At 46.4% G+C, this 12573-nt stretch overlaps 1 protein-coding gene across 1 annotated transcript in view; it reads left to right on the top strand.

Moving 5' to 3' along the window:
* The window catches only part of MAN1C1 (mannosidase alpha class 1C member 1), a 69185-nt gene extending 60310 nt beyond the window's left edge, over positions 1-8875 (top strand). The window contains exons 9-13 of the mRNA XM_072884895.1: positions 970-1085; positions 1239-1458; positions 3646-3818; positions 4652-4767; positions 5440-8875. Of these exons, the coding sequence (XP_072740996.1) occupies positions 970-1085; positions 1239-1458; positions 3646-3818; positions 4652-4767; positions 5440-5557 (743 nt within the window). The 3' untranslated portion in view covers positions 5558-8875. The remainder of the gene's footprint in view (positions 1-969; positions 1086-1238; positions 1459-3645; positions 3819-4651; positions 4768-5439) is intronic.
* The last annotated feature ends 3698 nt before the right edge of the window (positions 8876-12573 follow it).

The raw sequence follows: 12573 nt of genomic DNA, 5'->3' as shown, positions 1-12573 counted from the left end.
TCAGGACTTCATATATGTACAGTGAAAGGGAAAATAAAAATCTGAACAGCTAACTCTGAAAACCCTGCTGCATCTGCTTGCATTTAAAATGGGGACGCGTGCAGACACAGAGGTGGACACTGTTAATTAACAGGGATGGTTCAGTCCATGGTGGGTAATTTGTCTTGTTCTTCTAAAAAGGGGAGTACTTGGCTGCTGGAAAGAATGAATGCTGCTTTTCCCCTGTGGTATAGTTTAAAGATATAAATCCATCCAGCAGTTCCCCCCAGGCAGAAGCCTGCAGCTGTCATGCCCATTTCACAGTGCAATTCTTTAGCATCTTCCTCTCCAGTAAGGTCATAGCATTGTGTACTCTGAACAGATAGCCTTGAAAATCCGATTTCTGCAGAAGGAAATATTCAGTGCACATCCTTGTACCTGACTTTATCATTTTAATATGCCAACAACCCCAGCCTTCCCCAGGGCACAGAGTCCCACCGTGAGCCAGGAATACAAATGGCACGATCAAGAGGTCCCTACAGCAGCCCCTTGCTGGCAGCTCTGTGTGATCCAACATGCATTCTCCCTTTCCTGAGGCAGGGAGGCAGCACCCAGTGGCTTCATATATGTAGAGATCTATCAATACCTGCCACTGCTTTTGGTTTATGAGGCTGGGATTTATGATGATTGCTTCATAAACAGGAAGCATCTTCAAGTTGCAGTATAAATAACTGTTGCAAAATAAGACCTCTGAATAGTTTTGGTAAGGGATACTAATGCTTTGTAAAATGACAGAACATTTTTCTTCTGATTGCACTTTCCACCTTTCTTCCTTTTTGAAAAAGAAATGCTGCAAGCTCTCCCTAGGAAACTGGAAAAAGGAAGGAGAGAACAAGGGCATTAAATAGGACATAGTTGTTTGCTCTTTGTAAAGCAACTGCTCATTGTATATCATGAACCTGAAGTTCTTTTCTGGCTTTCCCACTACAGACCATGTCTCCATTGGGGGGCTTGGGGACAGCTTTTATGAATATCTCATCAAATCTTGGCTGATGTCAGACAAGAAGGACTCTGAAGCTAAAAAGATGTATGACGATGCACTAGAGGTAAGGAGCATGTTGCTGCTCTGTAATTTTTGTGGGGGACATTGATCATCAGAATGTTTCAGGCAAAAATGTCTTAGATCTTTGGGTTTCCTTGGTATTCCGTCCTCACCCTGTCCACTAAGTATCTTGAAATCCTGATTTTCATCCCTTTAGGCAATAGAAAAGCATTTGGTCAAAAAGTCTGCTGGAGGATTGACCTACATTGCTGAATGGAGGGGTGGCATCTTGGATCACAAAATGGGCCACTTGGCTTGCTTCTCTGGAGGCATGATAGCACTTGGAGCCGAACACGCCGGAGAGGAGAGGAAGCAACATTACGTGGATCTCGCTGCAGAAATAACAAACACATGTCACGAGTCTTATGCACGCTCAGGTAAACCTGGGGGCTGCCTAGAAAATGTTAGTAAGGGATAGCTTACAGCCTTAGGAGACTCAGCTTTTGTGTGGCAGAGGTTTGCAGTAGGGTATTTAGTGCTTCAGCAGCATCTGCATCCCTGTGTATGATTTTCACTTGTCTCTTCTGGGTTATCTAGAAGAGAAAGCAATATGTTTTACATAGCGGACAGCTGGAGCAGAAGGACAGGCAGATGTGAGCTCCTGTGGAAGAGTTGGGAAATGAACCCAGAGCTGAATCCTAGTCCCGCCTCCCAGTCGCAGAGCTAGCCTTCTCCCAACAAGACTATAGTTTGAGTCTGTCCTTTCATATCCCTTTGCAGACAAGAAGGGGAGATTAACAAAGATTAATTGCAGGGTGTCCCACTGTATGAAGCAGAGCAGCTGAGAAGCCCAACAGGAGAATGTTGGAGACCTGCAGCTGCTGGTAGGAGACAAAAAAAAAGAAGTTACTCAGCCTCTCCTGGCTGCCTAAGCAGAGGCTGGCTAAGTCTTTCTATTTCACAAGTCCAGTAAAATTTGTTTCACCACCCAGTGTGCTTATCAGTCAGTGCTTTGGGAGAGCAGTGACTGGTGATGAATGAGAGACTGGGTTAGTTCTCTGCCTGCAGGGCTTTCAGCACGATAAGCTTGCATTGGACACTGCTCCTTTCTTTGTAGGCATCTCTGCAGCTCTTTTGAGACTGCAGGCAGCGAAGCAGCAGTCTGCTTTCCGGGACCTTGTCAAGCACAGGTCTGTTCCCAAGCCCTAACTGTTCCCAAAGATTGTTTCGCACCTTCACCACATCGGCAAGCCCATATTGGCAGCTGGTGTCCAGCATGTTTGCCCAATAAACTTCAAGCTAACCTGAAATGATGTTTGCAAATAACTCTTTCTTTTCCCCCCAGCACTTACAGAACTAAAACAAACCACCCGAACTAATAACCCTCTGGTTGTGAGTGCCTGGAGCCAATTTTCACCTTCAGCAATATCCATCAGCATAGAAAGGACAGTAGCTAGCCTGCCCACACTGGTTACGGTGCTGTCATTTCAGCAAGCTCATTGTTTTGCAGAGAATGTCTGTGCATGTCACCCTGGCTGTCAGCAAATAGTCCAACTAGCGAGCACTGTTAGGTCCCCACGCAAACAGGAGGGCCCAGTGAAGGTGTGCAAAATATTTTGAGAAATAAAATGACTCCCTGAAACACAGCCTTGTGGTAGACACATGGGTGCAGCAAGAGAAACCTTATGACATGATCATAAGCAACCTCTGTGCTCAGTTTCCCTGTTTTTCGAATAGGGAGAGGGTTGGTGTTGAAAGTAGGGACCTGAGTGCTAGCTAATGCTTGCAAGAGATTGAGCTTCTCATGTAAGGGACACTCAAAAAGACAAAGATACTCTTAATGTTTTATTTATAAAATATCAGTGAAATTGATTAAGCCTTCCCCATCATCCTGATGTCTTCTTTTCAAAGAGGCTGCTAGTGGACCAGAAAGAAAGGCAGAAGAAGTGATTGCAGGTCCCAGGTACCATTTCTTACAGCCTCTCTGCCGCAGTGCAGGCGAAATGGCTCAGTCTGGTGGACTGATAATTGCGAAACAAACCCCCTGCCTGGGAGCAGTGTATCAATATCTCTGTGATGGCAGGGTCAGCTGCGTGGCTAGATTGTCCTTTGAATGTGTTTTCTCTTTGAGGCTTTAGGACAGGATCTGCCTCTGTTGTTCTTTCTCACCTGGGTTCTGAGTTTGTCTTCAGTGACAAACTCTGCTCTCAGGGTCAAGGGCGGTGCAATTCCTAGGAGCAAATACCAGCCCAGCAAAAGTGCTAGGACATGGGGGAGATTGATACCTGCCCTCTCCACGCTCAAATCTGGTCCAAGTCTGTGCTTTGTCAGTTGTATCCACCCTCAGAAACACTTCACCCTCACCAAGGTAGTGCCCAGACATACCACAGAATGAGCAACACCTGGAGTGGCAGTGGGCACAGCTCATGCACTCTGTGGAGTTGCCCCTCTTTTGACATCAGCTGTGAGGTTGATCTGATAGACAAGCACGACTGATCTGCTCATCTGACCTCACACAAGCCTTAGTTAAATGTTGGCAGCCTCAGCAGCATAAAAGCACTTGGACAGTCTGTTTACTTGCTTTCTCCTCAAACTGATCATTGCATGTGTGTGATTCTGTCTAGATACCAAACTCGGCCCTGAAGCCTTTCGCTTTGATGCTGGAACTGAAGCCATGGCAACCAGACTCAGCGAGCGCTACTACATCCTACGTCCAGAAGTGGTAGAAAGCTACATGTACATGTGGCGGCTGACGCACAATCCCAAGTACAGGCAGTGGGGCTGGGAGGTTGTGAAGGTATGGTTGGAAAATTCACAGTAATAACTCTTATAGGCTGCTGGGATTCTTACAAAAATCTTTCCTTTGGTCAATAAAAAGAGCAGAAATTATTTAAATTGTGTTAGACACTAAGACACATTAGCAATGGGGCAGGACTACATAAAATAGCTCCATTTAGTGTGGTGTCTCTGTGTCATTGCGAATGTTTTCTTCTCCCTTTTGGGCTATGCTAAAATCAATCAGTCAATCAAAACAGTGGAGGTTTATGGAGAGGAGTGCTGCAGACAGCAAAACCTGCTATTAATGTAACAGCCCTCTGCAAAAAGGAGTCAACCTTCTAATTGAATTATCTGGACTGCTCAGAACCAGTGGTTTATAGTTGGCCAGGGAAAATCAGCAAACCTGCCTTTGCCCTTCGTCTTGTCTTCTTCCCACAAAGACCTCCCAGCCAGAAGGTCCCTCACCTCTTTCTAGCTCCTGCAATAGCCCGTTGGCTGCTGCCCCACATCCTAGCAGGGGCTGCATTTCAGTGGCAGAACTGTCATTTGTCTACTGCCCTGGAAAAGAGGCTCTGCAAGCAGCTGGAGTTGCCACTTGAGATCTGGTTTTGCTGTGTGTAACGTCAAGGTCAATCAATCAACTAACTTAGGCGGTTTATGTTTCTCTTGCTATTTCATTAGAACTAGCTTTATTCACGGAGTCTGGAGTAATCACCACGCTCTTCAGTGAGAGACAGAGGCTACTATAAACCTGGAATTTGATTTGTAAAGCTGACTTGTAATGCAACTGATGATGATTAATGAGTTACTCCATGCTATTGTGTGTTACTGAGATTTCTTTTCCTTTCTCAGGCCCTGGAAAAACATTGTAGAGTAGAAGCTGGTTTTTCTGGCATCCGAGATGTTTACACCACAACCCCAACCCATGACAACATGCAACAGAGTTTTTTCCTCGCAGAGACTCTGAAGTAAGTCCAGTATCACAGAGGCTTTTCAGAGTAGGATAATTCCTGCAGCATCAACACTCTTGTCTGCTTAATAAGTCTCTAATAATAAGGGGGAAGTCTTATCCTCTGTGGGGAAAACTGGGCAAGGCTATGGGTGCTGCAAAGCTTTGGTAGTTTCCTCTTGTTAGAACCACTGCTGTCATTGGCACTCTCAAGGTTTCTGCTCATGTGCTGGATTTAAAGGACTCCTCCTGTGATTTAGAGCTGCTCTAAGTGGGAGGCTCTGGCTGCTGAGCTCTCCTGGATTTAGCTCTGATGGTTTGAGACAGCGGTCTCCTCTGCCAGGTTAATGTCCTGCACACAGAGGAAGCATGACTGTGGCCTGAATTTGCTGCGCCTTGGTGCAGATCTGCCTTTGCTGGTAGTGTGAGCCAATGTTTGTGGAGTGGCTGAGCGCAGATGCCCATCCCATTTTGCCACCTTTGCACCAGGGGTGGTAGTTTCCAGCAGGAGAGTGAGGCAGGGAGTTGGGAAATGTCTCACCATAAACCGTGGCAGCTGAGGCCAATGGGAGCCCCCATCACAGTCCTGCTGACAGTGCTTGCTTGTGCATGCTTGGAGACCCACTTGAGTTTCCTTTAACCTCCCTTTTTGTCCATCTTCTTCCCGCCCACCCTCGCCTTATCACTCCAGGTACCTCTATCTTCTGTTCTGTGAAGATGACGTGCTGTCCCTGGACGACTGGGTGTTCAACACAGAGGCTCACCCCCTGCCAGTCAACCACACGAACTTTAAAGCAAGTGTGCAGTAGCGAGGCCATTGCCCAGCGCCCTGCTTCTGCAGCATCAGCGGGTTACTGCATTTCCTTTCCATTAAAGGAATTCATGTTGTTCCTAAAATGGTATTTTGGGGCACTAGTCCAATTCCGGACAGTATTATATTGGGAAGATGAAACCATGACGTAAGCACCTTCTTTTCCTCTGTGAGGAGCTCTATTAGCCTGATAATGAGATGTTTATTCTGGGCCATATTGTACACAGTTCATAGACATTCCTTTATACAGAGAATTTATATGAAATCCACTGACTTTGCTTTATAGTGGCCAAAGGACTGGAAGTTTGCCATAAAATAGACTTCACACACACACACATCCTCCTTTTGTTTTTCTGGTTCATTTTTGCCTTTTATATACTCTTGGATTTATCACCTTTCTAATTAACGGTTTTCAATAAACTGTGCTTTCTAGGTGGTAGGCTTTCTAGGCTCTTTAGGAAGGACAGGATAGGAGAAGGAGGAAGGGGAGTTGCCCTTTATGTGAGAGAGCAGCTGGGGTGCATGATGCTCTGCCTGGGGATGGATGAGGAGCTGACTGAGAGCTTATGGGTTAGGATTTAAAGAGAGGACAGGTAAAGGTGACATTATAGCAGGTGTCTGCTATAGGCCACCTGACCAGGAAGAACAAGAGGATCGGGGCCTCTACAGACAGATAGGAGCAGCCTCAGGTTTGAATTGGCAGGTCCTGGTCCTCAGGGGGGACTTCAACCCCCCGGATGTCTGCTGGAGGGACAACACAGCAGGACCCAAGCAATCCAGGAGGTTCCTTGAGTAGATTGGTGATAAATTCCTCCTCCAAGAGACAGAGGAGCCAACAAAGAGAGGTGCTCTGCTGGACCTCATACTCACCAACAAGCAGGGGCTCATTGGGCATGTGCAGATCAAAGAGGCAGCTTTGGCTGCAGTGACCATGAGATGGTGGAGTTCAGGATCGTGAGGGCAGGAAGGAGGGTGAAAAGCAAGCTCACAACCCTGGCATTCAGGAGAGCAGATTTTGGCCTCTTCAAAGATCTGCTTGGAAGTCCTGTGGGGTAGGACCCTGGAGGGAAGAGGGGCCTGAGAAAGCCAGTTAATATTCAACAATCATGTCCTCCAAGCTCAAGAGAGTTCCATTCCAATGAGCAGGAAGTCAGGCAAAAATGCCAGGAGGCCTGTGTGGATGAACAGAGAACTCCTAGCCAAACTCAAACACAAAAAGGAGAAGCATACAGGGTGGAAGGGTGGAAGCAAGGATGGGTAACCTGGGAGGACTACAGAAACGTTGTCTGAGCATCCAGGGATGACATTAGGAATGCTAAAGCCCAAATGGAATTGAATTCGGCCAGGAGTGTCAGCAAAAAGGGCTTCTGTAAGAACACAGACAACAAAAGGAAGACTAGGAAAATGTGGGCCCACTGCTCAACAAGACAGGGGACTTGGTTACACAGGACGTGGAAAAGGTTGAAATATCAAATGCCGCCTTTGCCTCGGTCTTTACTAGCGAGATTGGCCTTTGGGAATCCCAGGTTCCAGAGACCAGGGGGAAAGGCTGGAGCAAGGAAGATGTACCCTTGGTGGAAGAAGATCAGGTGAGGGAATACTTAAGCAAACTGGGTGTACAGAAGTCCATGGGCCCTGAAGGGATGCACCCACAAGTGTTGAGGGAGCTGGCAGATGTCCTTGCAAGGCCGCTCTCAATAATCTTTGATTGATCAAGGCAACTGGGAGAAGTGCCTGAAGACTGGAGGAAATCAAATGTCTCTCCTGTCTTCAGGAAGGAGGACCCAGGGAACTGTAGGCTCATCAGCCTCACGTCAACCCCTGGGAAGATGATGGAGCAGCTAATCCTGGAAACCATTTCCAGGCACATGAACAACAAAAAATTCTTCAGGAGTAGCCAGCATGGCTTCACCAAGGGGAAGTCATGCTTGACCAACTTCTACGATGAAATGACTGGCCTGGTAGATGAGGGGAGAGCAGCAGATATTGTCTACCTGGACTTCAGGAAGGCCTTTGACACTGTCTCCCATAAGATCTTCATAGACAAGCTGTTGATGTATGAGGTGGGTGAGCAGACAGTGAGGTGGGTTGAAAACTGGCTGAATGGTTGAGCACAGAGGTGGTGATCAGTGGCATGAAAGTCTAGTTAGAGGCCAGTAACTAGTGGTGTACCCCAGGGGTCAATACTGGGTCCAGTCTTGTTTAACATCTTCATTAGTTATCTTGGTGATGGGGCAGAGTGTACCCTCAGCAAGTTTGCTGATGACTCAAAACTAGGAGGGGTGGCTGATACACCAGAGGGTCGCGCTGCCATCCAGAGGGACCTCGACAGGCTGGTAAGAACCTAATGAAGTTCAACAAGCAGAAGTGCAAAGTCCTGCACCTGGGAAGGAGGAGCACCAATATGTGCTGGGGCACCTAGCTGGAAAGCAGCTTGGCAGAAAAGGACCTAGGGGTTCTGTGGACACCAAATGGAACATAAGCCAGCCATGTGCCCTTGCTGCAAAGAAGGCTAATGGTATCCTGGGCTGCATTAGACAAAGTATTGCCAGCAGGTTGAGGGAGGTGATCCCTCTCCTCTACTCAGCACTGGTGAGGCCACACCTGGAGTACTGCGTCCAGTTCTGGGCTCCTCAGTACAAGAGAGACATAGACATACGGGAGAGAGTCCAACGAAGGGCCACAAAGATCATTAAGGGACTGGAACTTCTCTCCTACGAGGAAAGGCTGAGAGAGCTGGGACTGTTTGGCCTGGAGAAGAGAAGGCTCTGGGGGGATCTTATTAATGTATATAAATACCTGAAGGGAGGGTGCAAAGAGGGTGGAGCCAGGCTCTTTCCAGTGGCGCCCAGTGACAGGACCAGAGGCAATGGGCACAAACTGAAACACAGGAGGGTCCCTCTGAACATGAGGAAACAGTTTTTTACTCTGAGGGTGACGGAGCACTGGCACAGGATGCCCAGGGAGGCTGTCACAGTCCTGGGCAACTGGCTCTAGGTGGCCCTGTGTGAGCAGGGGTTTGGACCAGATGATCTCCAGAGGTCCCTGCCAGCCTCAACCATTCTGTGATTCTGTGACTGTGGTGTCAAAATTGTAACTAAATCAAAACCTGTCTGCAAAATTCTTGATCCTAATGTATTTTTATATACTTTTTCTGTGCTCTTAAAACACATTTATCGCACATCACATCTCATTTAACTTTCCTTTGTCATTTCTGTGTTTTTCTACTTTTATTTGGAACTAAATGTTATGAGTCACTTGTAATAATTTCACTGCTGTAATAGTCAAATCTGTGAAACAGAATAAAAGTCTTGTAAAATAAAAAAGCATGTTTGGGTTGATCCTCTTTAAAGCCATCTGTCAAAGACCTGTTACATCATGCTTGGAATAACTAGGTGACAATACTGGTTGATTTCAAGAATATTTCACAATAGATGTTGATTTCCAGAGTAATCGAGCCAGCGTATGGGCACCAATTCCCATCTGCACCAGCTCCCTTAAATTGCTTGTTCACCATCTGATACGGGTTAGCAGGAGTTCTACTAAATGTCTTATTTCTCTAGCAAAAAATAAATAATCCCCAGCCAAGTTTGCACTTCAGTATACATTGTTTCTGGAATGAAGTAACAGAAGAAAAAGAAAGGAAAAAATTGACGCCAGATTCTTCCATGCGTCCGGCCACTGAACTAGCAGTTTAGGCAGCGTGTCCTCTGTGACTCTAAGCAGGGTGACTGCGCAGAGATGTTCACACACCACTCCTGTTCTGACCCTGGCACTGGTGAGTACCTGCTGAAGAGTTCTCACAACAAGGGCTGGATCTGGGATCAGCATCCTCTCTCCCAGCAGCCTTTCCTCTGGTCACTGCAAAGCTGCGTGGCCCTTGGTGATGGAACATTTTGTTCATTCTTGTGACGTTCTCTTGATAATTGGTTCATTCAGCAACTTGGGAAGATAAAGTTGCTTTGAGCAAGTTGTGAAAACAAAAAACGTGTTTCTAAATTCATGCCTTTGTAATTCCCCAAGAGAAATAACGTTGTCAGATGGGGACTTAGCATTATCCCGAGGATAAAGATACTGGCTGGTAAGCTTGGCCTAGAGGAATGGTTATTGGTAAATAAACATCTTGGGAGTGAGTTGTGTTATCTGAGAGATTTGGATACCGGGAAGCTGGTTTAGCTCAGAGGATTTTTATAATGGATTAAGGGAATTCCATAAATAAAAATGTCCTGCTCTTGGAGTAACTCAAAACACTTTGCCTGGCAAAATTTAAACCCCCAAAATAAATAGCATGGTTCTAGTTTCCTTTAGAAATAGATCCTTGGTATTACATGAAAACTCTGGTCTTGTTTTCTTTTCCACACAAGTGAGCAACAGCATTAGTAAAGTCACATACACTTCTAGAGGAGAGCTGCTGCTTTCCTGCAGTTGAGTGGCTGCATCACAAATAGGGAGGTTTTTTAGTTGCCCAGCATGCCTGACAATGTAAAGCTTATTGGTAAGCTTGCTTACCAAGACACTCGAATGGAGCTCAGCACCAGTGACAACAAAAGGTTTTTGTTGCAAACAGCCATGCTTGAAAATTTCCACTCTCGTAGACCACCGTTCTGCAAATACTTCTGCCTGTGCTCCCAGATATCCACAGTTAAATCCCTGAGGCCGGTGGATTAATCACACGCATCAAGTTAGGCATGCATGTGCTTAGCAGGAGTAAAGATTTGTTCCAAGGATCAGCTTTGTTCCAAGGCCTGGCCCTGATCCACGACGGGGATTTTTCTGTCCTACGGCAATGCAGGTAACAGAAACGTTTGCCCCGCTGGTGTCTTGAAATGCTTCTGCTCTTTCCTCGCTCCCCTGCACACCTCAAGCCTTGGCTGGATGCTCTTGCTCAAGCAGAGCCCTCAACTCTGCGAGCCCTGTGTGCGGAAGCAGGCTCTGGGATTTCACCTCTCCCATCTTGCACCCACCCTGTGTACTTCCTGCTAGGTGAGGGTGGCAGGACTTCTGTTCGTCCAGATGGGAACCCCTTTGTTCTCGTACTTTGAGTAGATAAATAAATGGGGTGTTATGTTTGAACCAGAGGTTTGGTTTTAAAGGACCTGGGAAGATGCGTGTCTTTGAGCTGCTTTCCTTCCTTTCAGTCTCAGGCATGTGGGACACCAGTGGGAATTCTGTTGTTGATTTATGATGTTTTTTTCTATTTTTGAGTCACCTTACCAGGAAATGTGACCAGCCTAGGTTATTTCCCATTTCCCCTGTTACATTCAAATTCAGGAGCCGTGATTACCATGTTAATTTTCACCATCGGAACATATGGCCGTATTTTATGTCAGAAGGAATTTCCTGTAAATGAAGTTCTGATAAAAGGAAGTTGCATTAGTGGCAGAGACGAAAACTAGTAACTGTCGCTTGTAGAACGGCCGGCTGTTGTTGCCTGGCCATACAAGGAGATAAGACAAAACTATCCAGGAAAAAAATGCATCTTTTTGTAACCCACACTTCATTTTTTATGGCATTATTAAATTCCCTTGGAAGGCTTTCAGCAGAATTGGTTATTGGATTCAAAAGCCTGGCAGTCATAGTATTTTTCCACATACATTTTGATCTGATCTGTTTATCTGATTGTTTCAGATGTGATGCATCGAGCGCTGGCTGCCAGTGCGAGCAGTTTCAAAGTTTCAGCAGTTACTTCTGAACACATTTAGGTCTTTGGCTTCACTCCCTGTGGAGCCTCAGACAGGTACCGTGCCGTAATTAGGAATTCTCTCCATAAAACACCCCTGCATTGTAAATGCTTTTGTTTAGTGAGAGCCAGCGCGTGTCAGCTGTGACCCGCCAGATTGGATTGCTTCCTGCTAAATAGGAAAGGCCAAGGGGGATTTAGGAATGCAAGCCCATGGGAATTCAGGAGGCATTGGCTCTTGCTCTTCAGCTAAATGGTCTACTTTGAAATGTCTCAAACTTCATTTCATCCCACAGCCTTCGCTGGCCATTCTTTTTCCAGGATGAACTGTACGTTTTCCGTGGCTGTGAAGCTTTGTCACAGTGCATCCCCGCAGCAGGATGCAAGCCCCTCTTCTGCAGTAAACACACCTCCGGTTTTCTTGTCCCCTTTGAAAAGCCCCATGTGAAACCAGACTTGCATACTCCGTGTTCCTTACTGTTTTCCAGAGGATTAGTGTTTTTGGGCCTCAGTCTGGTCAGGACTTGCTTCCTCAGGGGGCTGCTGTTTCCAGGTGCTTTCTCCATTTGTGCACAGAGCTCAGCTTTTAATGCCGCCTTCCATTACACCGTGATCGCTTCGACTTTAAAACAGGCCAGGCTTTCAGACTATAGGACTGGGGCCATCAATTTAAACGAGGACAAGGTTTCTCTGCTCTCGCAACGTGCTGCCCTGGAACATGGAGTTACTGCGTGTACTCCGACATATGGAAAACCTCTACTGCAAAAAAGGTCGCTCCAAGCTTTTCATCCCTGCTACCAATTTCTCACTATTTTTCTTATTTTCAGCCGGACTCTCTCCCTGCCGACAAAGGGGAAATCTGGGATAGTTCTTCTGGCTGGGTGAGTTTTCTTGGTGGAAATCTTCCTTGTTATTTCTCTATCACAAGGATTTCCTTTGATACAAGTGTGCCTGGGTGGGCCACACAGCAGATGTCTGGATATTTAAAATTCTTCCTGAGCACTGTAATCTGTAATCTCAAGAACCAGCAGTGTAGAGCCAGGAATTGTTGGTTTTGTTCTCCTTTGAGGAGGATTAGTTCCCAGCAGATGCCCTGAATTATCTCACCTTTTGTCTTTCATTCTTTTTCCTATCAAATAATTCTTCCATTTGTCATCTTTATATGGTCGCTGGTGACACTGGAAATGGTTCAGATGTAAAATGAGCCCCTCTGCCTCTCATCTAAATGGTATCATTTTGGCTCTGCCAGCCACCCTGTCAGGACTCCTCCTCCATCTAGGTGTCTGCAGGCTTTGTCATCTCCTATCGCTTCTTGCTCTTGCTCGTTTCCCAAA

This window comes from Ciconia boyciana, chromosome 21 (genome assembly GCF_034638445.1).
Source record: "Ciconia boyciana chromosome 21, ASM3463844v1, whole genome shotgun sequence".
Taxonomy (NCBI): Eukaryota; Metazoa; Chordata; class Aves; order Ciconiiformes; family Ciconiidae; genus Ciconia; species Ciconia boyciana.
The sequence above is the reverse complement of the archived record's forward strand: the minus strand, read 5'-3'. Positions and strand labels throughout refer to the sequence as shown.